This window comes from Diplotaxodon limnothrissa, linkage group LG5 (genome assembly GCF_057381915.1).
Source record: "Diplotaxodon limnothrissa isolate DT_005_m linkage group LG5, D_limnothrissa_male_GT1.1, whole genome shotgun sequence".
In the NCBI taxonomy this organism is placed as follows: Eukaryota; Metazoa; Chordata; class Actinopteri; order Cichliformes; family Cichlidae; genus Diplotaxodon; species Diplotaxodon limnothrissa.
Genome location: NC_140600.1, coordinates 6,651,704 through 6,679,465, shown reverse-complemented (window position 1 = coordinate 6,679,465; position 27,762 = coordinate 6,651,704). Strand labels below are relative to the sequence as shown.

Here is a 27,762-nt window from a genome sequence, read left to right as displayed (position 1 = left end):
TAAAAGAAAGTACACCATTTCTGCTTCCATAGGAAATCCAACTGAAAGTAGAATCCAAGTGCTGCTGATAAAATGCACTTGCTGAACTTGATTATCTGCAAGCGTGAGCACCTTTATAAAAGCCGAAATTTTAGCAGTTTATTGGTTTTGGAGCATTTGTTAACTTAGTGTCAAGGAGAAAAGGCATCATCAGCAATTATTGCTGCTCAGTTGTCTTGGAAGGGTTATAAGACCAAACTAGCAAACAATACACACACACACGCACATACATAAAAAAAAATCCCCTCTCGCCCCTGCTGGTGGTCTATCCTTCGAGCTTGGATCCTCTACCAGAGGCCTGGGAGCTTGAGGGTCCTGTGCAGTACCTTAGCTGTTCCTAGGACTGCTCTCTTCTGGACAGAGATCTCTGATGTTGTTCCTGGGATCTGCTGGAGCCACTCGCCTAGCTTGGGAGTCACCGCACCTAGTGCTCCGATTACCACAGGGACTACTGTTAACGTCACCCTCCACATCTTCTAGGGTTCTTCTCTAAGCCCTTGGTATTTCTCGAGATTCTCGTGTTCCTTTTCCTGATTTGCTATCACTCAGTATAGGTCAGCTGTCAGCCATCTTCCTCTGCTTGTCATTTTACCTCAGGGGCATTTTGAAACATCTGCACCTGAGATCTTCCTGGTGCGGTAAATCCCAGACTCTATCAATCTTGTGCTACCTGATATTCCTGCCAGTTCTTTTTGTACTGATGAACGGGTACATGGCTCAAAACATGAGTGTTTTGAGCATGGTATGAGCCCCATCAGATAGAGGAAATGATCAACATCCAGAAATCCTACCAGTGGCTGGACAAAGCTGGACTGAAAGACAGCACAGAGGCACTAATCATGGTAGCACAGGAACAAGCTCTGAGCACAAGATCCATAGAGGCTGGGGTCTATCACACCAGGCAAGACCACAGGTGCAGGCTATGTAAAGATGCCCCTGAAACAATCCAGCACATAACAGTAGGGTGCAAGACGCTAGCAGGCAGGGCATACATGGAACGCCATCAGCACGTGGCCGGCATAGTGTACAGAAAAATCTGTGCTGAGTATGGCCTGGAAGGCTTGGAAGGTCAAAATGGGAGCCGCCCCCTAGGGTGGTTGAGAATGACTGTTCCTGTTTGATTTCCAGATATAGACTGACAAACTGGTGATGGTTAACCAACCAGATATAGTAGTGGTGGAGAAGCAGAGTGATAGACGTAGCGATACCAAACGACAGCAGCATCACGAAGAAGGAACATGGGAAGGTGGAGAAGTACCAAGGGCTCAGAGAAGAGCTCAAGAAGATGTGGAGGGTGAAGATAACATTGGTCCCAGTTGTGATTGGAGCACTTGGTGCAGTGACTCTGAAGCTAGGCGATGGGCTCCAGCAGATCCCAGGAAAAACATCCAAGATCTCTGTCCAGAGGAGATCAGTCCTAGGGACAGCGAAGATACTATGCAAGACCCACAAGCTCAATTGTTTATATTATGAGAGATCACAAAAACCACATTGTGTCACAGGGATCTTCACACCTCGGATATTTGCATTTGTTGGCTTGGAGACTATATTGTTCACTAGCCTCAAATTTTGATCAATATTTCTTTTCACTCTATAAAAACTCTGTCTTTCTTGTTCCCACATTCACTGCTACTAAGCTCATCTGATAGTTGGTGCACACTTCTAACACTTACTGTGTACTTCAGTGTTCACTGAACCAAAACGTTTAGTTTTATTATGCAGATCAACTCAGACATCGATGTATCTATGTATGACAGTGTACTTAAAGATATAGATGTAATCTTTTATGACAACATTCGGTCTTTCTGGGTATTTGACCACATTAGCTGGATATTTCCTACCTAATGTGATGGACAAACAGGAGGTGATTGTTAAATGGCGAGGCTATTTAACAAAGCTCCAAATTTCTGTTTATCTTGTTTAACCAATGACACTCTACCTGCCACCTGTGTTTACCAGTGTCTGTGTTTGTGTAAACTGTGAGCATTTGTGGCAGCGTTCCCTCAGCTAACACACTGTGTTTGTGTGTCTCTGCAGTTCCTTTGCGTTACAACACCATGACCATCATCTGGATCTGCATGGCCCTGGTGTCTGGTCTGGTCACCTTTCTGGCCATCATCATCTGCAGGAAACGGCAAGGCTACACTTTACCACACTACCCATCTCTGCTGTGTGTGGAACAATTTCTTACACTACTCTTACGACCATGCCTCTTTGTGTAGTTTCTTTTGATCAAATCTCTCGTGTGCGCTGTATTTCTCTCAGCTGTTGCCACCTAAAAATGTGGGAGAAGATATTGTTTAAGCCTGTGTTTGAGAAGTACCATTAGTACCTTTTAGTACCCCTTATGACGTTAAAATGTTTGTAATGCTAGATGCACAAGAAGTCTGCATGCTATATTTTCAAGCTTAAGTATAATGTATAAAGGAGAATTTTGAAGGCTAATATTCCTTAGCCCTTGCTGTCTTATTTAGCTAATTTCCTAACTTGTAATTTCCACCTCATAGTGGTTTTAATTATGTTGATTCATGTCCAGTAGCTTGCAAGCCAAATATTCATACTTATCCCACCCCCCTACCCCTCCCTTTTGATGTCTTTTAGTTACATCTCTGTAGAACTGTACCAAATAATTAATTTCATTGCCCTTAATTAATTTACACTTCAGTGCATATTAGGTTTTTCATTGCCAATAGAAAAAGTGGGAAAAAATATAATGAGTTAGAGAACTCCAGACAAGATCCTGCTGTCGTGACTGGAGAGTTTTTAGCATATGCCACTGAGGCAAAAGAAAAAGAAAAAAGAAGAGTTGGTATTTGAGTTTAGGGGGATGGCCACTTTACTCATGAAAATATTTAACTACAAGGCAATAATAAACCACAAGGGAAAGGTTTCGTTTTTACAAAGAAAGTAAACTGCATTAAACAGCGTTGCAAAATATTAATAGATATAATATATCTATTATACTGATTAAAATTTTAATGCAATATATATCTAAGAAAATAAAACAAAGTAGCCTAGCTAATGCTAGCAGTCATGCTAATGCTAGCATGCATCTCAATTGTTACTCATCTCACTTTTTTAGCTGATGGTCAGTATTTAGTGGACATACCAGGCTCTAGAGCTCTAGACCTACATATTTACCACCTGCTTTTTTTTTCTAATGACCTGCAGGGGGTGAGTCCTGCAGTTGCAAAAACACTTTTTAAGAGTAATTTGAGGTGAAATTCCTTCTTGTTCTGTGATACTTTCCTGATGACTTTATGGGTTCAGTCACTAGTTTGAGGGCATATTGAACACAACATCTTTTAAATTATGGTCCAAATTAGAGTCAGAAATGAGAATAAACCAAGATTTACTTATAACATGGGTGCAGTGCCCCTCAGTTTTACAGTGTGATCAATCATCCTGTTTTAAAACACCAAGGTGATGACAGGGAAACCTCTCAGCTCAAGGCTCTAAAACAGAACTTTACTAACATTAGGTACATGGTATACATATACCAAAGTATACATGTAGGTTGGTAAATGGGTACCAATGGTAAAATCCATCTTATATATACAGTCTATGCTAATAAGCACCATAATCACTTTGTTGCACTCTGGGTAGGTTGTCAGTCACTGATTTATTATACATCTTTATCAAAATAGTAAACTAGGATATTTTTACATGTAAGCAGGAAATGAAATACCCTGCAGTGCATCAGTGTAGACCTAACATCAAAAAACACATGCCCTAAAGCTACAGTGGCAACATTTGAACGTGTATGAGTGAAGAAGTCATTTTCCTTTTCGCTCTTAAATGTACTCCTGGGATGTCTTTGCTTTGCCTTGTCAATATGAATATTGATTCTAATAATGTTGAGTTTTAATTATGTGGACATGCCCATAGAAAAAGGTTTTCTATTATAAAAATGATACCTCACCTCGCCAAACTAACAGAAAGGAATTTTACTCTTTAACCTTTTATCATCCTCCAATTCACCAACAACCAGTCTAGAGTTAGGGGTAGGGTAATTGGAACCCCTGTGTGGAGAAGCTTTTAACAGAAAACATGCCAAAATGATGTATATATAATGTATGAAACTATAAGAAAAGTCCCCTTTTTTCTACATTACATTTTATTCTGCAGCTATAACAAAAAACACCTAGACCACCTCAACCAGTCTACCCCTTGACTGGTTGCCAGTAACACCGTAAAGTCTCACTGCTTGTTGTTAATAAATGACTAAGTGTCAGTAAGTGATGAATAGCTTTGTTAAACTTAGTAATTAATTATGAGCAAATATTGATTTAGTAATTTTCAACTATACTTAGAGTTTGAAAGTGTTTTCCACTATTGTCCTGTATTCATCCCTCTGTATATGTATGGGCATGTGTGTGTGTGTGTGTTTTTGTGGCCGTGCGTGTGTGTGTGTATGTGTGTGCTTTGTATAGACACTGTGGCTATAGCAAAGCCTTCCAGGACTCCGACGAGGAGAAGATGCATTACCAGAATGGTCACGGTATGTTTGGCCCATTTCTCAATTATTACTAATAATAGATTAGATGGCATTCTTTGAAAAAGTCGCATTTTCATCCCTGTTTAATAAAGTTCATCCTCAGAGCAAACAATTTTCATCAGGCTCTGAGTGATTACAGGAGAATACACTCCTTGGCCCCTGCATGCTGTGTATTCTTCCACTCCCTCTGTCTGCTCTTTTTTCAGTGTCATTTCTCTCCTCTTTCATCAGGTTTTCCCTGCACACACCGGTGACGGGGCTCAGATGCGATGTTGCTCTCATTCTCCAATATGTGACCAAATGCTAATGTTGTTTATCTTAGTGTCATTCCCCGATGCGAGGTTCTATATCGACCCACACACGTACGAGGACCCCTGCCAGGCGGTCCACGAGTTTGCCAGAGAAATTGAAGCTTCCAGGATCAAAATAGAGAAAATCATTGGTTCAGGTAAAACCATGAACTTGTGTGTGCTCACACACACACACACACACACACACACACACACACACATACATACATAGTGAGAATCATTGGCTATGCTAACTTAAAATCATTGGCCGGTGTAAAGGCTGTGGTGTGCAGCAGAGAGGAGGATAGCAAAGTGGAATCAGAGCGTTGCGTGGGGCTGTCAATCAAAGCTCCTCAGACAGGAAGAGAATACTAACACTGTGTCAGCCTCACAATTCACTGTGCTACATATGACTGCTGCAGCCAGAGACAAATAGAAATGTATGACACAGACGCATTCAAACAGTGCAACCACCAGTTTAAAGTTCTGTTGAGCTAAAGATAAGAATGGATTGCTAATTAGCTCTTGGCAGCTTTTGCACATATATGTGAACAGATAGTTTGTAAGTGGGTTGTTTTCTCTTATCTACCCTGGCAAATTAAATGACATGTTCTCATTCACACAAATGGCTTAGGCGTGGGTGGAGGGTGCAGGGAAGCACGACGAATATTTACCATTGTGGAACAGATTTAAAGGCTGAATATGTTTGATGTGCTGCATTACTGTGTTCCTCTGCCATGTTTTCAGGGGAGTTTGGGGAGGTTTGCTACGGACGTATGAGGCTCCCGGGAAAACGAGACATCCCAGTGGCTCTAAAGACCCTGAAGGCAGGATACACAGAAAAGCAGAAGAGAGACTTCCTGGCCGAGGCTTCAATAATGGCCCAGTTCGACCACCCCAATGTCATCCGTTTAGAGGGGGTAGTAACTCACAGTACGCTCCATCAACTACAATATATCATTGTGAAAAATATAGATCATTTTCAAAACTATTTGCTTTCAGACACAGGTGTGGCAAGACCTGTATTAATTCTGAACTGCTTATTCCACTATACTTGCAATTGTGGCACAGAAACTCTAGAGAGGGAGGCCTGCCTGAAATGCTTTGGCAGCACACGTGTCGTCAACATTATCAACTATAGCATGCTAGCTGGGCTGGGGTACCCTTCCAGATGGGCAAACACTATTACAAAGGATGTGTTTATTCACTCTAATGCTTGATTTACAGTACTTCATTAAATCCCGATGCCCTATGCAGTTTCCTAGCTTGATGTACTCTTTAAACTCCTCATTGTAGCTATGCAGACCACAACATGCATATTACTACTAAATGATGATAGTGTATAGTTAAACAAAGTTCAGTATTTTTGTTTTTCCCATTTTCATAGCTCACATTCCAAGTCCAACATTAACAGCTCTGTTTAAATCTTAATAGCGGAGCAGTCCTGGCACATCAGCAGACAAGTGTAAAAGCAAACAACACAAGTCTCTGGGGATTCAATGATTTTATTTATTTTTTTGCTTTTTTGGCTAATTGGAAACAGAGGCAGAGCCAGACTTTTATCTGCTGAGGCTCTGGCCACGCATCGGACCAATCCAAATAACCAACGAAGAAAGCCTGGGAGCTACACATACTCACAGAACCAGGCTTGCAGCTAGCAACTAATATTTTGTCTAGCAAAAATCTTTAATGCAGAATTACTTCACAGTTGTAGTTTTGTCAGGAACATTCAAACAGTGCAAGCACCAGTTTGAATTCTAATTGTCCCGTTAGATTTATCAAAAAATGAGAACGTGACTTTTTGTGGTCTTCCAAATTAAGTATTAATATCAGCCTTACCACACCTCTAAAAACGGTTTGACGAGGCACTGCAGCTTCTCTGATCACACATGTACATAAAGTCAATTTTGTCTATTGATTAAATAAATAAAGTTTCCAGTGAAAAGCCAGTGTTACTACAGTGCATCCAAATAGTATTCACTGTGCTATAATTATTCCACATTTTGTTAAGTTACATCTCCACGATCTCCTCCATGATGTGGAGAACCACACACCTGCTTATTTATAATGTCCCGTAGTTTACATTGTATGTCATAAACCAAGCCATGAAGTCCAAGGAATTGTCTGTAGACCTCCAAGACAGGATTGTATTGAGGTACGGATCTGGGGAAGGTACAGAAATAATTCTGCAGAATTGAAGTTCTCAGTGAGCACACTGGCCTCCATCATTCATAAATGGAAGAACCCTTTATGAATGATGACTCTTCCTAGGCTGGTTGCTTGGCCAATCTGAGCTTTCAGAGTAGAAGGGCCTTAGTCAGGGAGGTTACCAAGAACCCGGTGGTCAATCTGACAACCATTTCTGCAATCAGGTCTGTATGGTTGAGTGGCTGAACAGAAGCTACTCCTCAGTTAAAAGCACATGACACTCCTCCTGGAGTTTACCAAAAAACACCAGAAGGACACTCAGACCATGAGAAACAAAATTCTCTGGTCTGATGAAACAAAGATTGAACTCTTTGGCCTGAATGCCAAGCATCATGTCTGGAGGAAACCAGACATTCACCACTCGGCCAATACCATCCCTACAGTGAAGCATGGTGGTGGCAGTATCATGATGTGAGGATGTTTTTGGGCAGCCAGAACTGTGGGACTACTAGGTTGAAGGAAAGATGAATGGAGCAATGTACAGAGACATCCTTAAAGATAACTTATTCCAGAGTGCTCTGGACCTCTGACTGGGGAGAAGGTTCATCTCCAACAGGACAATGACCCTGACCACATAGCCAACATAACAAAGGAGTGGCTTTGAAACCACTCTAAGTATGCTGTTACAAGCTTGGCACACTTATTTTTGCCAGTTTCTCCCATTATTCTTTACAGAATTTCTTAAGCTCCATCAGGTTTTTCAGATCCCTCCAGAGATGTTCAATTGGGTCCAAGTCTGGACTCTGCGTGGGACACTCAAGAATATTCACAAAAAGTTGTGGCTGTAATTGATGCTTCAACAAGGTTTTGGCCAAAAGCTGTGAATACACTGTAGGTATACTTTAAAGGCTAAAATTGTACTTCTAGTTTCTATTTCATTGTATATCCTTAAATCTCATACTACCATCATATTTAAATATTTTAATCAATTCAAACACCAAAATAAACAGATGAACACACTGTGAAGCTGTTTGGAAAGCCTGGAGAACTATTGATCAAGACTACTAAGAAAGTCTAACTCCCTAAAGAAAATAAAGCAATGCGGGCATTTAAAGACTTTTGCACACAATTTATGATGTAGGCATCCCTTTTGTAACAGCATATACACTGCCAGGCCAAATGAAAAGTCTGTTTCATTGGATCACCTTTACTTTTAATGACAGGACACATTAATTGTAGCATAAGTTTATGCAGTTATTTCCATCCAGAGTTGCATTAACTGTGTGTCAAGATTTTCTATTGATGATGGGAAAATTGGAATACTGTATAAATTCTTCTCCGGCAAATCTCAAGTTTTCTAAATGGGGCTAAGGTCTAGAGTCTGTGGTGGTCAATTCATGTGTGATCATGTTGTCTCAGTGGGCTCAGAGTCCACTGAACCTTGGCAGAAGAAAAAGATCAGTTATCTGGTAATACTGCCTGAAAGCGTAAAACTGGACTTATCAGACCACATGACCTTTTCTCAATCCAATCTTTTTGCTCCCGAGCAAAGTGAAGCCTTTTTTTTTAGTAACTTTACTTGTTAAGTGTTTTTGTTTAAGCTAAATAGTTACTTAGTCCCAGTTCCTGGAGTTCTCTTCATAATGTGCAGGTGGACATGCTCTTACTGAAACATAGCTTAGGTTTATCTTTTTACAATTTGATTTCATCAAATGTTTCACTGATTTCCAATCAGGAACATGTGATATTTTTCTTGATTTCTTACTCATACATGATGTTTCACCACTACCCTTCCATCCCCTTAGTTGTTTTCCTTGCTTGGTGCAGGCCAGTAATCGTACCCTTCTGAAAAAGAGTAGTATCTGTTCCACAACCATGGGGCATGTTTTCTAGCATAAAACGATCATCACTGCATTAAAAAACAACCTGTTGCCATGTGAATCATACTAATCAAAGCAGTAATGATTCAATACAAGGCTTTTATCTATTTTGGTGACTTTTAGCGCCTCTTTAATGGAAATGGTATGAGTTGGAAATCTATGGATTAGAGAAATAAAAATCTAATTATATGGTTTTATGGTTTATATGGTTTTGTTGAGATTTAGATGTATAATTTAGCTGTCTCATTTTGGTTGAAGAAGATTCACATTGTGCTGGAATTCCATACAGCATGTAATTTAATAAATGATACTGTAGATAATAATGTAGAGGAGACAGCCAGTTTGGGGGTGGGTGGGTTGTACAATGTGCAGCTTTGAAATACTAGAAGAACATTCCTAGATGATCACAGATTCAACATCTCTCTCTTGCGTATTTTCCAAGTTGTATATATAACTGTCAGCAACTTTTCACAATTTATTTGAACAAATTGCTACAGTAAGCAGCTACCAGCGAAGTGTCGCATTCAGACCTTCCTTGAGTCTAATTAAATTGTTGTCTATTTGTGTGGAAGCACTACAGACTCACAACTTAATTAGAATTAGTATGCAGTGTCGCTAAAGACAAGAAACTCTTCCAAGAAACCACCTGTATAGTTAGACACTGACAAGTAAGAGAGAAGGACAGAATATTACAGGTTTTTGAGTGATCGAATCCCTTTAAGAAAATAGAGGTAAACACATTAAATAATAGAATTAAGACATTGCATCTGTTTTTATTCAGCACCTGCATCACTTACTGTACAGTGTGTACAAACAAATAAATAGCTGATATCCAAATAAGCTCATAAGGTTTTTGGTTGGTGTTTCCAGGCAAACCAGTGATGATCATCACAGAGTACATGGAGAATGGTTCTCTGGACTCCTTCCTCCGGGTTGGTATTTAAACTCTCAGTTAAAGAGCTCTATACTCCTTTTTCCTTTAATGCCATCTCATTTCAACTGTTTTAGTGCACTTCTGACTGTTGATGAGTTGTTCAGCTAACAGTTTGTGTAATGTCTTCCTTCCTTTGATTTTCTCCTAATGCGTTAGTGGAGGGGTTTGTGCTACTCACTTTCAAATGCTAGCTGCATGTCCAAGAACTCAACCCACTGTAGCATCAGAAATAATATGGTAATAGACCAAACACAAAACAGCAATCATGTTCAGCAACTATTGAAATGTTCATGAAACTTTAAAGAAAAGTGTTGCCTTTTGGCAACCATCTTGGTAATGCCTGGGACAGTTATTGTGAAGCTCCTATCTTGGATGGGGAAAGACCCATAGCTGTCCTTTCAGTGATCACTGGCACATAAAAAATGAGATCTGTCTTTTAAAATGCTGTTCATTCTAAGATAAATGTGTCTGGCTCAGTCTACATGAAACAAATTCCATCTTCAGTTTTTCTATGCAGTAAACCAAGAAAATAAATCTTTATCATGAACCGTAACTACGTGCATATATCAATGCAGCATTATAATTGTCTCATATTTTACCCAGTTTCTGTTACTGACTTGGTCTTTTTTGGGCAAAAACTGGACAACCACCATCTGCTCTGCTGTGAAATTTCACTATATATTTATGTTCAGGACTCACCGAGTGCCAAAACTCTGTTTTAAAATCTCTCCAATAACACATAACGTGGTTGTGCAAATGAGTTTGTGCCTGGCTGTAAACTGCCCCTGGCACACACACACACACAGAAATGGAAAATTAAAATAAGGCTTTGTTTTTCATTTATACTCAAATCTAATTTTGAAGCAACCTATTCATGAAGCTTTGATTCACAACTTTCATTAGTTTTCTGGTGTTTTGTCAATTTCACTATGTTTCCCCTATTAACATTCGTCAGATGGCTAGTGAACCACCACAGGTAGGTTAGGAATAGATTTGTGTTTAGACACGTTGGATAAGCAGTTTCAAAAACTGCTCGTGTGGCCTTTCAGATCATCTCCCTCACGCATTTTGGCCTCTCACCTCTGTGATAAGATTTCCATTTGAGTATGCCATATAGGGAAACACTACATACAGTGCGTTGGTATGAACCTAGCACTAACTTTACCAGTCATAACCAGTAACTGGTGAACTTTTAGCACTTTAAACTCACCTTAATTCTCATTAAAAACACTGAATCTTGTGCCCTCATTAACATCTTTGAAAAATAGCACTGACACCACAGCAGAGATCAATTCAGTTGTTAAAATGGAAAAAAAAAATCCTATCTTGTGATGTTGGGCATTTTTTCTGTTGATGTTTGGTGTTTGCATGTTTCAGAGTACAGTGACATTACTGACAGTGTGATGCAGAGCTGTTGCAAGGAGTTGAGAATAGTGTAGAGGAGCAAATATGAAAGTTTTCTTTACATCATGTATAGGTTGGTTTAACATTGTATTACATTGACAATGTCAAACAGCTCCTGTATTTGCTCATATGATAATACAGCAGATTATTACTTAAAGCAAATCCCTGTCATGTTTTATTCTCTTATCTTTACTCTTTGCTCTATCTTGATTAAAATCTCTTCTATTATCACTGCTTATCTTCTCAGCTGCTATGCCATTGCATTATTTTATTTTTTTTGATCTAGCCTTATTACTCTACCTCCCTGCCACTCCCTTCCTGATCTTTAAATTTTTTTTGTTCCTTCTTGCAGAGACACGATGGCCAGTTTACCATTATCCAGCTGGTTGGCTTGCTGCGTGGCATCGCAGCCGGCATGACCTACCTGTCTGACCTGGGCTACATCCACCGCGACCTGGCCGCGCGCAACGTCCTGGTCAACAGCAACCTGGTGTGTAAGGTGTCTGACTTTGGGCTATCCAGAGTACTCGAGGATGACCCAGACGCTGCATACACCACCAGTGTGAGTTTTCACATTGAGGCAAGCATTAATGCAGCGACACACTCACACACACACACACACACATGCATGCAGGTGTGATATTGTCTCCTATTAACTTTGCTATAACACACAAAATGACATATGATTTAAGATGAATGAATGACATAATAATTAAAATATTTGTATAATAACACACTTAATGTAACATAATATTACTAATCACTAGGAATGATCTTTTTTTAACAATAGAATATGCATTTAACTTAATAATGTTTATTTTGCTTATAAGTGACAGTGAAAACTGGAGCAGTGGAGTATAGGCTAATGGAGATCATAGATCACGGTTCACTTTTCCTTCTTTTTAACTCAGTTGTAGTTGTCTCATTCTAAATGTAAAGGTTTAACAACATAAAGCTGTTTATATCTGCAGCTTATTAATACAATTTGTCCTGCCGTTATTTAAAAATGCTTCTGTTGTGCCTTATCTCCCATAAGATCTTGCAGCTTTTAAAGAATAGCCACACTAGCACCACACCAGAAGCTGGTATATCTTGATTCCCGCTGATTCCTTTGAGGCCCCAGTTTTGTGTAAATGCCCAAATAAATTGATGGAGCGCCTTTAATTGTGTTGCTCAAGGCATCAACTTCAGTAAAATATAATCACATTCTGACCTTTAACTATCTAATGATAAATATCTATGCTACACTTTTATGAACACATCGAGCTTCTGAGATTATTATCACAGCATGTCTGTTCTGTCTCCACAACTGTAGAAAATACATTATCCAACACATCTTAAACTATAATTGGTGTTTAAAACCAACACACACACACACACACACACACACACACACACACACACATACATACATACATACATATATATATATATATATATATATATATATATATATATATATATATATATATATATACACATATATATATATATATATATATATATATATATATATGTATATATCTTGAGTGTCCATTAGTGTAAGACAGGTCAGGCGTAAATATGCTGTCTGTGTGGAGCGCTCAGTGGATCTGCGCTGGACAGTGCAGCCTAGGCGGAGTAGTCAAACGCAGATTCACTGAGTGCTCCACACAGACAGCATCGTCAGAAGGAAAGTTGATAAAATAAATTACAAATGTTGTATTGTTCAATACATATGCGTACCGAACCGAAAGCACTGTATTGAACGGTTCAATATCGATACGAATATCGTTGCACATATTAGGGGTGCAACGATATTCGTATCGATATTGAACCGTTCAATACAGTGCTTTCGGTTCGGTACGCATATGTATCGAACAATACAACATTTGTAATTTATTTTATCAACTTTCCTTCTGACGATGCTGTCTGTGTTGAGCGCTCAGTGGATCTGTGCTCGACAGTGCAGCCTAGGCGGAGTAGTTGACCGCAGATTCACTGAGCGCAGGGCAAGCTAGCGAGACAGAAGTTAAGCTCTCCTTGCAACAAGGCAAATTGAACCTCCCCCACCCTCATTTAGATCTGGCGTTTGGAACTATTTTGGTCTTCATGTGACGTATGACCCTGAAGGTAAGCGCGTCATGGACTAAAGTAAAACAGCATGTTGGATGTGCCACGCAATGCTCAATTACATGGGTGGGAACTAGTGTGTTAGCGCAGTTAGCTCGTTAACGTGTTGGCCGTCCAGCACCACGCACGGGACGATCAGGGGTAGCTCGTTAACGGAGATTTGCCGTGTTGTGGAGTTAACGTCATTTCAACGAGATTAACGCTGACAGCACTAGTGGGAACACAACGAATATGACTGCACATTTACGCCGACATCATCCTAGTGCAAAGACAAGTGGAAGCAGACAAAAACAACAAGCACACATGCTACAAACTTTACTCGAGTCACTTAGACAGCCGTTAGCACATGATTCTCCTTATGGGGACCTGATATGTTTAATATGCTGCTGAGAATATAACCCAGAAGAAGCGTACAGTATAGCTTTTATTTTGGAAAGAGCCATTTCTCTGTAATAAACTCTCTTTTCCAAAGATGAGTGATTCCTCAATCAGATACAGGGCTGGCAAAATCGGTAGCCCGACGTCCCGGGGCTAGCGATTTTTCCAGTTGGGCTACCAAAATCTATCTCTGCCCTGCCCGTCGGGCTATTGTAGGAAGGAAAAATATAAGTCAATGCTTTTGCATTCTTTCGGAAATGTAGCTGGGTAATTATGTCATTGGCATCGATGAGCCACTGTCAATATGTGACATATTGAAATGGCGTTTGAATTTGCGCTTGTTTTTTGCTTTCACTTTGCAATCGTGCGAACTGTTTTATAGAGAGCGACAGCACTGATCTGTGAGTGATGATAATTTGCGCACCAATTCCTCTGACATCGTCTTATCAATCGTTAGCTTACTATGCAAACATGACAAGTGAAACCTCCCGCAGCAAGCTTAAACATGTGAGAGGTTGATCGCGCAGAGAATCGCTGACCGTTATGTGAGTGCGTGTGTAAAAGCAGCAGGATATATATTTTAGTTCTGCTGAGCCAAATAAGACAGGTCAGGGTGAAGAAGTGACAGCCAAAGAAAAGCTTACCACAAAACGGAAAAGTTATGACAAATCAGACTATAAGGCAAAAAGAAAGTGCAGCTTTATGGTTTCATGGACAAAATAATTTCTGTGGCTGCAATATGACGAGCTAAATAACCAGGGCTGCACATAAGTGGTCCGCAGGTGCGCATTCGCTGTCAAAATAAAAAACGCGCACAAGATATGAAGTTGCAACGCGTGTTTGCGTACATAAGATTTTCTGGAGGAGGACAGACATTTGTTTAGAACTCTTAAAGATGTCGAAGAAGCTCCTTTAAGCAATTACTTTGGTGTTCCTCCACCTCCAAAGAAATGTCAGTAGGAGTCCGAACCACAAAAGAAGCGCGTATTCTCGGAAAAGTGGTTGCAGGAGGTGAGCTGGCTTCAAACAAATGATGAACGCACAGAGATGTGGTGCATCTCTAGTGGACAAAAACAGTGCTTTTTATATGGACGCAAACGCGCGCTGCAACTTCTTATCTGGTGCGCGTCTTTTATTTTGACAGCGAATGCGCACACGCGGACCACTTATGTGCACCCGTGTAAATAACATAATGTTCTGCCGGGTGTGTTGTTGGTTTTCTCTCGATTTCTGAGTCGACAAGCGCCTTTGTTACTGGGACCAGTCATTTTAAGAAAGGCCCCCATTAGAACCCATGAGAAATGCAAGAAATGCATTTTTGCTCAGTCTGCAATATCTTTCCCAGAACAAACACCAATTGCAAATAACATACAAAAAATAAACCTGAAAAATCTGTTTAGAACAGCGTACTATGTTGCAAAGAGTGAACTACCACAGGCACAATTTAGCAGTCTTTGCAAACTTCAAAAAGCAAATGGCCTCGATCTTGGTTCCACTTGCCTCTTACTTGTGACTTCAGTGGAAATTTCAAATTCAGGATCTGGCACAGACTGATTCATGTCCTACACAGTTCTTACAAGTTCATAGAAATTTCTGTTCAATTAGAACCAAGTATTTGAGTTGATGATTGTAATTTTTATACAATGTTGTAATTTGTTTTTCAACAATTTTTTGATTAATGTTTTGTTTCCTTTACAATATTATACTTTAATGTATAATATTATAAAGGAAACAAAACATCAATCAAAAAAATGCTCTCTTTTTTATTCGGGCTACTTAAATTTATTTTGGGCTACCAGAGATTTTGAAATTTTGCGAGCCCTGAGATATATATTTTTTTTATTACTTTTTTGTTTCAGCAACATTAAATTTAAAAACTGTACTTTTGAGTTAAAATATATATTTATAATTTTAATAAATGACAAATTAAAAAGGCATGAACATTTTTTTGTATCGAAAAAATATCGAACCGTGACACCAAAGTATCGAATCGAACCGTGAATTTTGTGTATCGTTGCACCCCTAAAAAAAAAAAAAAAAAAAAAAAAAAAAAATATATATATATATATATATATATATATATATATATACATATATACTGGTTTTCTCATCACTCTTGTAAATCAACCATTGCTAAAAATATTGTATAAATATATATATATATCATGTTAATATTGCTTTGTTCTGAGCAATAAAGTATTTCATTTATGTATGGATCCTCTGATTGCTGTGTGCTTGACAAAGTGCTCTTCAATTTGAACTTTATTGTTTAAAATGATGCTTTAAATTTGTACTCAGTCAGCACAAGCCACTGAATTTTGTTCTTTAAAAACATATCTTGATTATATTCACATATCAGATAATTACCAGAATGAAAGTAGAAGCACGACAAACAAAGGCTGGAAATTAAAACACTTTTTATTAGGCGGTACAAATGGATTTTGAGTCAACTGAAAGAGCTACTTTAAAGAATACTCTCATTTTAAACCAGTTTGAAAGAAATATATTGAGTGTTAACTAAAAAAAAAAAGTAAAAGATTCCAGTGCTTTCAGATCCAAATCGGCTTCAACCCATGTGTCTATTAGTCTGTAAAAGCACAGCAATCAGATTATAGACACCAAGGTGATTATGTACAGCATCACCCAGTGTGAAGGAGAAACTGATTATGGATCGTGATATACAGACATTATGGCGTCACAATAACACTTGATTGTAGCTGAAGATTAAAACATTACTGCTTGGAAATTATGGAGGTATAAAGCTCTTCTATGGAGTCAAAGGTGGCAGCAAAGTAACTTTGAAGGAATTGAAAGTACGGAAACTTTGGCCTGTTTTAAATGTTTAGCAGAACACCGAGTGTCTGTAATTGGCTATATTTGGTGAGTAACCTTCAGAGGCTTAAAATTACCCACAGGGAGTGATTTGTTTGTTTAGGAAGTGATGTATCCATTTGTCAACTTAATTAAGTGCTAGTTTAATATCAAGTACAATGCAAGTAGTTCACTTGCTAACACTTGCAAGTCTATTCTTGTCCTGAGAACATACACATACACATCGTTGCCCTTTAGTGTGTGCTGTTATTTTCTGCTTTCATTAACATTTGCTGTTAAACAGTGAGCAGGCATGTAGCTCATTTATGAATCTGTTTTACTTTAGTAGTGATTTTATTTAACTAGAGGTTCCTTCCATGGTTAAAATGTTTTGCTCTTTTTATGTTGCTAAATCTCTTTTATTGATGTCATTACTTTTCACTTTTGATATCTGACTAACATCCTACAATACAGTTGAAGATTTTAAAATATCATTTCAGATCAGGCTTTAAGTAGCTTTAGTATTTAAATGCTGTCCTCCCATTGAAGTTTTAGCTACAGATAGACACTTTTACTTAAAGGAAGTGTGTGTGTGTGTGTGTGTGTGTGTGTGTGTGTGTGTGTGTGTGTGTGTGTGTGTGTGTGTGTGCCTCTGTGTTTTCTTCCTATATTATACTGAAACCCTTAGCAGAATCCCTAATCACATCATCACTACTTTTTCCTTCAAAATGGTCACAAAAGCTGTTACTCATGACATGACAGCTAAATTTCATGTGTGTTTTAATATACATTATTGGTGCTCTAGGGCAGCAGTTCTCAATCCTTTTCTCAGACAAAGCCCCCAAAGCCTTGTCGGATAAAAACCACCAGCTTATATAACCCTATAAGTCTAGTCTATTTTAACCACTTCCATTTGTTTCACTTTTTCCTGTAAAGTGTTTTCAAATGATCATTATGTAGGTCTGATAATACTTTACCACTCGTTATTTAAATAGATCTGCTAAATAACTATTTTCAAAAATATACAAATTACTACTGCAAGTGATTGAAACTATGCATCTATTGTTTTAGCTAACCATGATACTGATTTATCCTTTAATGACATGTTTACCTACTTATCTATTAAATTGACTATATTTAAACAATTTATTCATTGCTGAGAACTATCAAAAACATTCAGGCTAACTACTTCTTGCCACAACTACTGCAAGCTTTTCAAATTACTTTTAGCTTATCAATTTAACCCTTTATTGATTAGTAAACTATTTATCCATTTATCTAATAACTGAAACTAAATTCTGGTGCTTTTTATCCATTCATTTAAGCTATTTAGTCAATTTATTGTAGTTGAGTAAGAGTCTCTGACTCCTAAATCTAAATTGTAAGCAGGTTCCACAGTAGAGGAGCCGGACAGCTGAAGCTCTGCCTCTCATACTACTTCTGAATACTTTAAGACCACAAGTAGGCCAACAGTCTGAGACCGTGGAGCTCTTTTAGGATAATAAGGTGCTATAATGTTTTTGTCTAATAATTAAAGGTTTTGTATGCAAGGAGAAGGATTTTAAATTAAATTCTGAATTTAACAGTTACCCAAGGAAGAGAAGCTAATATGGGAGAAATTTGCCTGTTTTCTATCCCCAGATTATTTAGCAGATTTAGTACTCTCACTCTAGCATTCTGGATTAACTGAGGACTTTTCAGGGAGCTTTTAGAGTGAATGATAATAATGAATTACATAAGTCCAGCCTAGTTTTTCAGCATCACTCTGAGATAGGAATTTCTCATTTTAGCTATGCACATTTTTATTTAATGTGCATGCTGAAGGACATATCCTGATCAGAAATAACTCCAAGACTCCTGACAGAGTTACAGGAGCAATGTCATCTAAAATGATTAGACACCATCTTTCTAATAGTTTCAAGAGTACAATAAACTCAGTTTTGCCTGAATCTAGAAATAAGAACTTACAGGTAATCGAGCCCTTTATGTCATTAGGGACTGCCTGTCCTTAATGACATTAATTGATTTGTATATTCTGGCTTGATGAATGAATAAAGCTGTGTATCATCTGAATAGAACTGCTTTTCTGTTTCTATTTTTAGCATGACAACGATACAAAATGTACTGCCAATGCAGTAAAATTATACCTGAATAGAAAAATATACAGTGTAACACTATCAGTCGTGGATTGGCCTCCCCAGAGCCTCAACCTTAACATGACTGAAGCAGTAAGAGATCATCTTGACAGAGTTCAGATCTCAGGTCCAAAGAAGAGCTTTTGGAAGCACCTTCAAGAATCCCGGAAAACTATTCCTGAAGAGTATTTAAAGAAATTGCTTGAAAGGGTACCTAAACAAATTGAGGCTGTGAGGACGAGGAAAAGTGCATCATACCAAATATCGAATTTCAAGTTTGTTCGAAATGTAGAAACTCTGGCTGTGCTTTTATGTTTGCACATTTTTAAAATAGATTGCTGAAACTATTTTCCATTTTCCTAGCAAAATAAAAAGTGATGAAGGGTGGCACTACACTTTCGCCCACTACTTGATTTAGTATTTATGTTTATCCATTAATGCGACTCATTAAATACTTTAAGCGACTTTTTTACTGCCACTATAACAATTTAATATATAAACTTTTTATGCATTTTATTTTTTACTTTTAGGCAACCAATTAAAAATAGTATTTAGCAATTTAGTATTATTAGACCATTTTAACTATTTACCCAACACTTTAAGCTATTTCAGCATTTCATTTGTTAGTTTACTCTGATCTATTTAGCCCACTTAAAGATGCTTATTTAGGATATCCATCTGTGTGTGTGTGTGTGTGTGTGTGTGTGTGTGTGTGTGTGTGTGTGTGTGTGTGTGTGTGTGTGTACAATAGCAGGATGTGTTAGGGTTGGGACAGGACACAGGCTCTGCGGACACAATGGCAGTGAAACGTTTAGCTCTGGATGTGGTCTGTCTTACATTTTTTCTCCAAATCTCCTCTGTATCCTTGCTTGAACTTTTTTGTCTTCCTGGCAGGGTGGAAAAATCCCAATCCGGTGGACAGCTCCAGAGGCCATCGCATACAGGAAATTCTCCTCCTCCAGTGATGTGTGGAGTTATGGCGTGGTCATGTGGGAGGTGATGTCCTATGGAGAGCGACCATACTGGAATCTCACTAACAGAGATGTGAGTGGTGTTTGCTGATTTAAATACCATTTAGCGACCAGAGATAATGTGATGTTTATTTTTATGCTACACATTGTAGCCTTATGCATATTCTGCTGGACATGTACAGGTGATCAAATCTGTTGAGGAGGGCTACAGGCTGCCTGCTCCTATGGGCTGTCCTGCTGCTCTACACACACTCATGCTGGATTGCTGGCAGAAGGATCGCAACGAGAGGCCCCGTTTTTGCCAGATAGTCACCGTTCTTGACAAGCTAATCCGCAACCCAGAGAACCTGAAATCTATGGACACACTCTGCAGGTAGGTGGGCAACGGAATAAATCCATATTTGCAGCGGCACAACATGAGTGCATTATGTCACATGCCGAGGAGTCTTTTTGATTTAATTTGGCAAGACAGCTCGCCAAAATGTAATCAAATATTGGTTCATGTGATTAGCGGATTAAACTGCAAATCAAAGCAAGACACCACCTGCGAGGGCCTGAGAAGATGATCTCCGGGACCATATATGGTGACTGACTGTTAAGCTACTAAGTAACCATCCTGGTGTGGGAAGCAGAGTAAATCCAATCTCATCCCGCTGCTATCAAGCATGGGCGCGGTGGGATAAAGTTGCAGCCTAAAGTTTCCCTCAAAGTTGTCTGGCAAACGAAGTGAGCGGTCATGTTCGTTTTCCAATAAGCTCATCTCTGATAGACGCGCTGTGCATTAAGTAAAAGCCTCGCTGTGATATTGACATTGATCCATAGTGAATCTGGGAGCAGGTTTGAAAGGACACCCAGGCTAAAGCTAGACCTGTGTAAATTGCTCAGTTCAGATCTCAGGTCCTATGGAGTCAATGGTGCATGACACTGTGAGGTGAGAGAAACAGTAGGAATATTAAGAGGCAGAGAAGCAGGAGGAGTGTTAAACATTTCTCCCTGTGTTAATCTACCCAAAGCAGCCATCCTGCAACCACGGTCACCACCTCTTCTCAATCATTTTAACTGCTATCGATTTCCTGTCTCACATACTCGTGCATTTCAAAAGCCCCTTTTCCCTCAGGATTCTCCCCCTTGCTCACTTTTTGACTCCTCTCCTTTTCAAGCTGCCTTCAACTAATCTTTTTGTCTTCCGATACATCTTCCTGTCTCTTCCACTTCTGATCCACTGCCATCTGTCTTTATTCGCTGCAGTTTAAACAGTCCTACACTGATGGAGAGAGCTATCCCTGACTTCAGCAGCTGTAACTCAGTAGACGAGTGGCTGGACACCATAAAGATGAGCCGCTACAAGGAACACTTTGCAGCTGGGGGGTACCACACTCTGGGTCACGTCATAAGCATGAACCAAGGGTAAGCGCTTCCTGGGGAAGTCTCAGCAGCTCAGAGGCAGTAGTGAGCTGTTAGATGTAGTAAAATCAGCTTTAGTGCTGATTTTACCTGTTGTAGAGTTCTGCTTTGCAATTTTAATTTATTTTATGTATTTTATGACTATTGCTTCTTTTATTAATGTTGTTCTTTTGTAAGATGACCTTGTGTTTTTGAAAGGCGCCCTCAAATAAAATGTATTATTATTATTATTAGTAGTAGTAGTAGTAGTAGTGTAGGTGCTCTACAATCTCTACCAGCTAATGTGAGAGAAAATCACCTCACACAGACCTTAAACTGCTGGACAGGACATAGAATGGCATAGCTTGTGCACAGAAAAGAGGTAATATGTTATATTATAACACTTATTGATTATCATCTCCATTCTTCTGTCCCATGAGCCTCTGAGCTCAGTCGAACACATATTAAAACCTCCCACAAATCTGACCCAGGGGTCAGGAACTTATGCCACCCAGCCTTCAAGCCTGTCCTTCAGCTAGCATCAAACTACATTAGCACAGCTTTCCTATAATATGAAACTAAATCGCTCAGACTCTCTCACACCAATTTCTTGAGTGTCCATTAGTGTATATCCAAAAAAAGGCCATCTCAAGTATGAGGCGTTATAATATTTGCAGCTGATGGAATTACCGTATTTTCCAGACTACAAAGCGCACCTGAGCGCATCCTGTTTTGTACATACATTAGCCACTACTTTGAAGTTTGTTTTTCGCGCTACTTCGTACGGCACTACGTTACTTGGCGGACGGACATGTGACCAACATACCACTCTTGAACCCCGATACTGTGTGTCTGATCACATGTCCTTCCGCCAGGCAACCTAGTGCCGTACAACAGCGGAACAAACAAAACAAATCCTCTTATGATATCACGAAAATCATGGACAATCCATAGAAAAGCCGCACCTGACTAAAAGCCGCAGGGTTCAAAGCTTGTGCAAAAAGTAGCGGCTTATAGCCCGACAATTACGATAGTCCCTTATATAGTAACACTAGGGTAATGTAAGGCTCACTGAGCTCTGCCATGTCATATCTTTTTTTATTTAATTTTAATATCCAAATTTTGTTGATTGGGATTCTGTTGAAAGTAAACTGCTGGTATGAATCCACAAACCAAGCTGTGCTGCCATGTTCATTTTAGAGAGAAGAGGCTTCGTCTTGGAAAACCTTCTAAACAAGCTGTAGTTGTTCAGTTGTTTTCCTGATCACATGTCATAAACTTTAACACACTAACTGGGGCCTGTAGAGTCCAACTTTCATAAATCTTCAAATCTGATTTGTTTTTGTGTGTGTGCCATATAGGGATATCCAGAGGCTCGGGGTGACATTAATGGGCCATCAGAAGAAGATCATGACCAGCGTCCAGCTGATGAGGGCGCAAGTCCTCAACAAGAGTGTGCCGTCGGTGCACGTATAATTCCAATGCCGTGGTTTCTCTGCTAAAATCTGGAAACCCAGGCTTCTAAAAGGTCACGAGGGACTCCACTGGAAATAAAAGGATCAGAAAACTGGGAGATGTTGGGAACTTTCCAAGACTTTTCTTCAAGAGATGAAAGAACAAAATGTGAAAAGTTTTACTGACAGAACAAGTAAATAATGACTTCTTTGGGAAAAGTCCAACCTTTTATTTTGTTTTTTTTCCCAACCCAATTAAATTTTCTGAGTTTAAATGTCTTGTTTGTAAATGAAAAGACTGCCTTAATTAGCACAAATGATTTTATTGTATTCTACAAAGAGAAAATAATTTATCAATCATGAATTTACCAGAGAAATATGATTTGCGGAACCAGGCAATAGCAAGAGTGGATGGAGTGATGTAGTAAGTGGGGGGTTTAAATGTTTCGATGGCGCTTGAGAAGCTTGAAAAGAATGAGGTCCACAATGAAGCTCGAGCCGGGACAAAAAAAAAGTTGAGGAAAGTGAAATAGGGCTCACCCGAGTTGCCAGATCGCCTCCGCAGTGTAGAGGACCTATTTCACCTCGGGCTATTAATACCAACAACAGGCACATTTCTCCACCGCCCAACCTTGATGAATGACCCCAGGAGAGCCCAAGAGCCCTCTGCCCAGTCTGAAGCTGCACGGCGCACAACTATTGTACTCGGAAGATGTGTGTGATTCAGTTACAGTGCACTTTATTCTACAATCTCTCTGTGTTGTAGAGGTCTTGCAGTTGTGTCACAGATCTCTTTGCAGCCACAACTGCAACTAGATCTTCCTCCAGTCCTTTCAAAAGTTAGCTGTTTTAAAGAATAATAAGGAAATAATGAAGTAAAACATTAATAAACCCAAGAAGTAGAAGAGAAATCTAACATTTATTGGGGTTATACAGTAAAGACATTGCTTATGAGATTTATTTCAGTCTTTTCTTCACTGCGTCAGAAAGCAGAAAAGAAAATATGTTGAAATATTATGCACTGTTATTCCATGTGCATAATATTAAGCAATGCTGGCCATTTTTATGGTGTGGTAAATGCTATAAATCGGATGTATTTTAAGTATATTTGGGCATATTTATTCCAAGTGCACTGTCATCTGAAATTCATTTCAAATCAGGTGTAAATGTGACGCAAGATGAATCCGTTTAGTTTGTAATGACCTTGAGAACAGCAGGTTGATGAATTGACCTTACTTCTTAAGTTCACTTGGCAAGAATGTGAGATCAAGCTAGTAAGCGTCGAACTGTTTTCATGCCAATGGTTTTAAAGTCTGTTTTCATCTTATTGTACTTTTCCTACAACATATGTTGTAGGATATCAAAGCAAATATTTCCTGAAACAAAACTATGTTTTATTGTTGCTTGAATGGGTCAGTGTGTCAAATTTACTGGAGTCTATAGGCGGAACTGAAATAGAGGTTTTAAACCTAGGATTTCATTAGTGGCCTGTAAGCACATGTTGTATATAAATGATACATGACACTCATTGGTTTCTGAACATTTTGATGCCTCAAAGTTAGCATTTTGCTGTGTTGCTTTTGGAGCCAGAAATTAGAACATTTACATAAAGGGTTGTGTGGTTAAATAGAGGTTAAGGGTATTAGGCTTGGTTAGCGAGTTGCATTCAGAGAGTCTATGCTTGCAACCCACAGTATCTGCTAATTAGTAGCAGACTAATAAAATACTAGAAGTTCCCTCAACAAAACTGGAGTACAAATTTCTTAGGCAGGATGTAAACCACAGCAGGCCATATTATTTACCAAATAAAATAAAATGCTACAAAGGGCATCGACAGCACAAACATGGCCAAGAAGTCCAGTTCAATGAAAAAAATTAGAGGAGGTGAGGATTTACGAGTGTACTGACAGTACACCTGTAAATCAAAGTGGCTATGCCTCTAACATCAGTATCCAGATTAACACATTATGACAGGAGAAGCTGTCATAAAAGCACCAGGCTGTAAATTTACTTTTAGCTGTCCTAAAGCTGGGAATTCAACGTTCTTCCTGAGATATTAGAGCGATCCAATTTTTTCCGACTTCACAGTGACTTCAAATTTAATTTCCCAGAGGTTACAACTTTATAATACAGCAGTTATTTTAAAAAACGTGTCAGTTTTAGACCACTTCTTATTTATATAGGTGGAAGGGTTATCTTTCACATGGCCTGCCAAGTTACAAGGCCATGAATGGATAAACCTAACTCTGGCTTTTTGCATTGAAGTGAGGCTTTCATCTGTAGGACAGCAAAGGAGTCAGCTGCAATGTGCTACCTCACCATTAAATCTTACACGGTAAAACTATTTTAGGCTGCTTCCTTATTCACGCGTGATTACCATAGTGGAGATTTCCATGTTTGATTTGGCAGAGGTTTTATACCAGATACACTTTCTGAAAAAAACCTAAAGAGCATCCTCCCGGGACCAGTGAACTTTTGCTTTTTAGGTAAACATTTAAACCACTACACTATAGAGACATTGTTCCTTTTCATTTTTAAAAAATAAATTTGTTTTTTATTGCCAGTTCACAGAGCTGTTAAGCTATGTTTAATGAAGGAGAGTGCTAAGCAGATATTTATCTGTTAGCAAGAAAAAAATCTACAAAATGCAAAATAAGTTACATGCATTTGTGAAATAAATGTAGCACAAATTTATATATTTGCCGATTTCCGTTTTCACATAAGAGAACACCTGTTTACTGAATATGGGTGTCAGTGTCCCAAATACTGAGCACCCAATGTTAGCTAAATCTATTCCATGTTGTTACCACCATTACACACAACAAATGTTTGTAGTCCTGATCAGGTCGATCTCAAAGTTCCCCATAAATGACAATGAAAATTACTAAGCATATTGTACATTTTTATATTTTGTACTTAAATAATCCCTTAACTAGTATTCCAGTAATAAGTTACTATAGCTTGCAATTGAAATTAAATATTAGGGTGAAAATTGCAAATTCTGTATCTTCTGAATAATATTTTACTGGGTGTGTTACAACTGGAAGCCCTCATACTATTTTGGCAGTTCATGAACAAAATGCTACAAAGCGTGTTTAGTTCAGTGAAACTTACTCCTGGGATTGAGCACTGACACTATTCAGTGCGATAAATCTGTATCCCAGCGTTCTGTCTTTCAATAATGGGATATAATACACATAAGCTACGCAAACTGTAAAATAAAGTGTTACTTCTGATCAAATGTGATCACACTATTTACCTCAGTGTTTGAGGGAAAGGTTAAGAAGAACATGTAAGTAGAATGTTTATTTCGAGACACTATGAAAAAGTACATAATCAGTCCTAATTTATACCCCCCTCCCCCCGAGCCATCAGGAGAATGTCTTTTCTTGTGCACCTTGGTAGGTTTTTCCTCTAGATGGTTGATGTCAGTTTTTATTAGAAGAACCTCATGATATTTCATGAATATGTATTATAGTGGCATTTCACTACTGGTTTATTTTTCCTTTAGGATGCTTTTGAAGATACTGGACTGAAAACCCATATTTTATAAAGTTAGGATATGTTTTTGCTAGATGACTTGATTTATAATGTATACAGCAAGTTCAGTCACTGGAAGGAAGAAAAAAATGATAACAACCGAATTTATTCACCTTTCATTATTTATTCATGCTCATTTGTTTTCCAAATAATACAAATCAGAGAGGTTTTATTACAGTCAATGAATCATTCTTGTTGCTAATGATAAATCATTAATGTGCAAACTGTCCATAAATACACAATAAAGGAACGTTTGTCTGTGTGTGACTGCAACAATGATGTTGCGACTGTTTTTAACACAATGGTTTTTACTGTTTTTAATTGTTGCTGCACTAGCTTGAGTCATGAATGTATGCGCAACTTAAGCTTCATCAGAGCTGTTGGTGTTTTTTCACATTTGTTGTTTTAGTCAAATGAGTCCAGAACATGAAGTGTGATGAGCAGTTATCACTTTCTAGTTATTATATGCTTGACTGCATGAGCTGAGGGACTTTCCTGCTGGCACTGATTATTTTGTTATGCAACTGTGATTGATTACATCACTGTCAGGCAGCTGATCTGGGATCTTTTAGATTAGCAAAGCTGCTAGTTGAATTTCTACCTGCTTTGCTAGTATTAAAGACCTCTGAAAAATAATTTTGTAACTGCAGTTGAAAACATGACTGGTTTTAGTAGATTTCTATTGAGAAATAAAAAATATCCTTAAACTAAAATATCTATGTGACAGCATCCCATCCAACAGATGGCTAAAGAGCAGCCAATTTGCACCATGAAAATGAAAACAATTAGATGTTATTTTTAAATGTATCTGTGACTAAGTTAAACACAGCATCTCTTTTTACGTAAGATTTGTGTGAAATATACTAAATGTATGTGAGTATATATATTTGAAACATTTTTTATTGCTATAATTCACATTAACAGTCACATCAAGGCACTATATAACTGCAAAGAAAATGCCGTACATTAACAGTGAGAAAACCCAAACAATCAGATGACTGAATATGAGCAGTGACGGTGGGAAGAAAAAAAAACTCCCTTTTGACAGGAAGAAAACTCTGGCAGAACCAGGCGAAGGGAGAGCCAGTCATCTATTATGAACGCTTACCGGTAAGCAGAAAGAGAAGAGAGCGGAGGGAGACAGGACCAGAGGGACACTGTGGGTGACAGAGAGCTTGGGTTTAATAATTACCAATGATTAAATGCAATAGTGGTGTATAAATAGAGTTATACACAGAGACTGAAAAGAGGTGGGTGAAGAAGAAATGCTCAGTGTATCATGAGATGGACTGAGCATCAATAGCCCACAATGACACCAGCAAATTCCATGTCAAATCATAACCTCATGGGGTGGTTATAGCTCAGGAGGTAGAGTAGGTCATCTATGAATCAGAAGGTTGGTGTTTCTATCCCTGTCCAGTCTGCACGTCAGATATCCTTGGGTAAGATGCTAACCCCAAGCTGCTCTTTGATGCAGCCATCGGATTATGACTGTGTGTAAATGTTAGATATAAAGCACTTCAATAGAAAAAGCATAGAAAAAGTGCTTGTATGAATAAATGAATGAGGTAAGCTGTATAGAGTGCTTTGAGTGCTCAGGTAGAGTAAAAAAGTGCTGTATAAGAACCAGTCCATTTACCATGGCTTTAAAGACGGAGAGAGAAGAGACAGAGAGCAGATAGAACCAAATTATAATATTCAAAAGGTTTAATATGATATGTTTTGATTTGAGCATTTACAAGAATACCATTATTGTTAACTGTAAAGGATGTGCATTACCAACTA

General features: G+C 38.6%; 1 protein-coding gene across 3 annotated transcripts in view; it reads left to right on the top strand.

Moving 5' to 3' along the window:
* Window positions 1-22,460, top strand: part of epha8 (eph receptor A8) — a 140,908-nt gene extending 118,448 nt beyond the window's left edge. For 2 of the 3 annotated variants that reach the window (XM_085353716.1, XM_085353715.1), the window contains 10 exons: window positions 2,077-2,209; window positions 4,473-4,540; window positions 4,860-4,985; window positions 5,575-5,760; window positions 9,726-9,787; window positions 11,546-11,773; window positions 19,524-19,673; window positions 19,783-19,973; window positions 20,849-21,007; window positions 22,345-22,460. In XM_085353716.1, coding sequence (XP_085209842.1) covers window positions 2,077-2,209; window positions 4,473-4,540; window positions 4,860-4,985; window positions 5,575-5,760; window positions 9,726-9,787; window positions 11,546-11,773; window positions 19,524-19,673; window positions 19,783-19,973; window positions 20,849-21,007; window positions 22,345-22,459 — 1,418 coding nt within the window. In that variant the 3' untranslated portion in view covers window position 22,460. The remainder of the gene's footprint in view (window positions 1-2,076; window positions 2,210-4,472; window positions 4,541-4,859; window positions 4,986-5,574; window positions 5,761-9,725; window positions 9,788-11,545; window positions 11,774-19,523; window positions 19,674-19,782; window positions 19,974-20,848; window positions 21,008-22,344) is intronic. The other variant, XM_085353718.1, reaches the window with a different exon arrangement.
* Window positions 22,461-27,762: the final 5,302 nt, after the last annotated feature.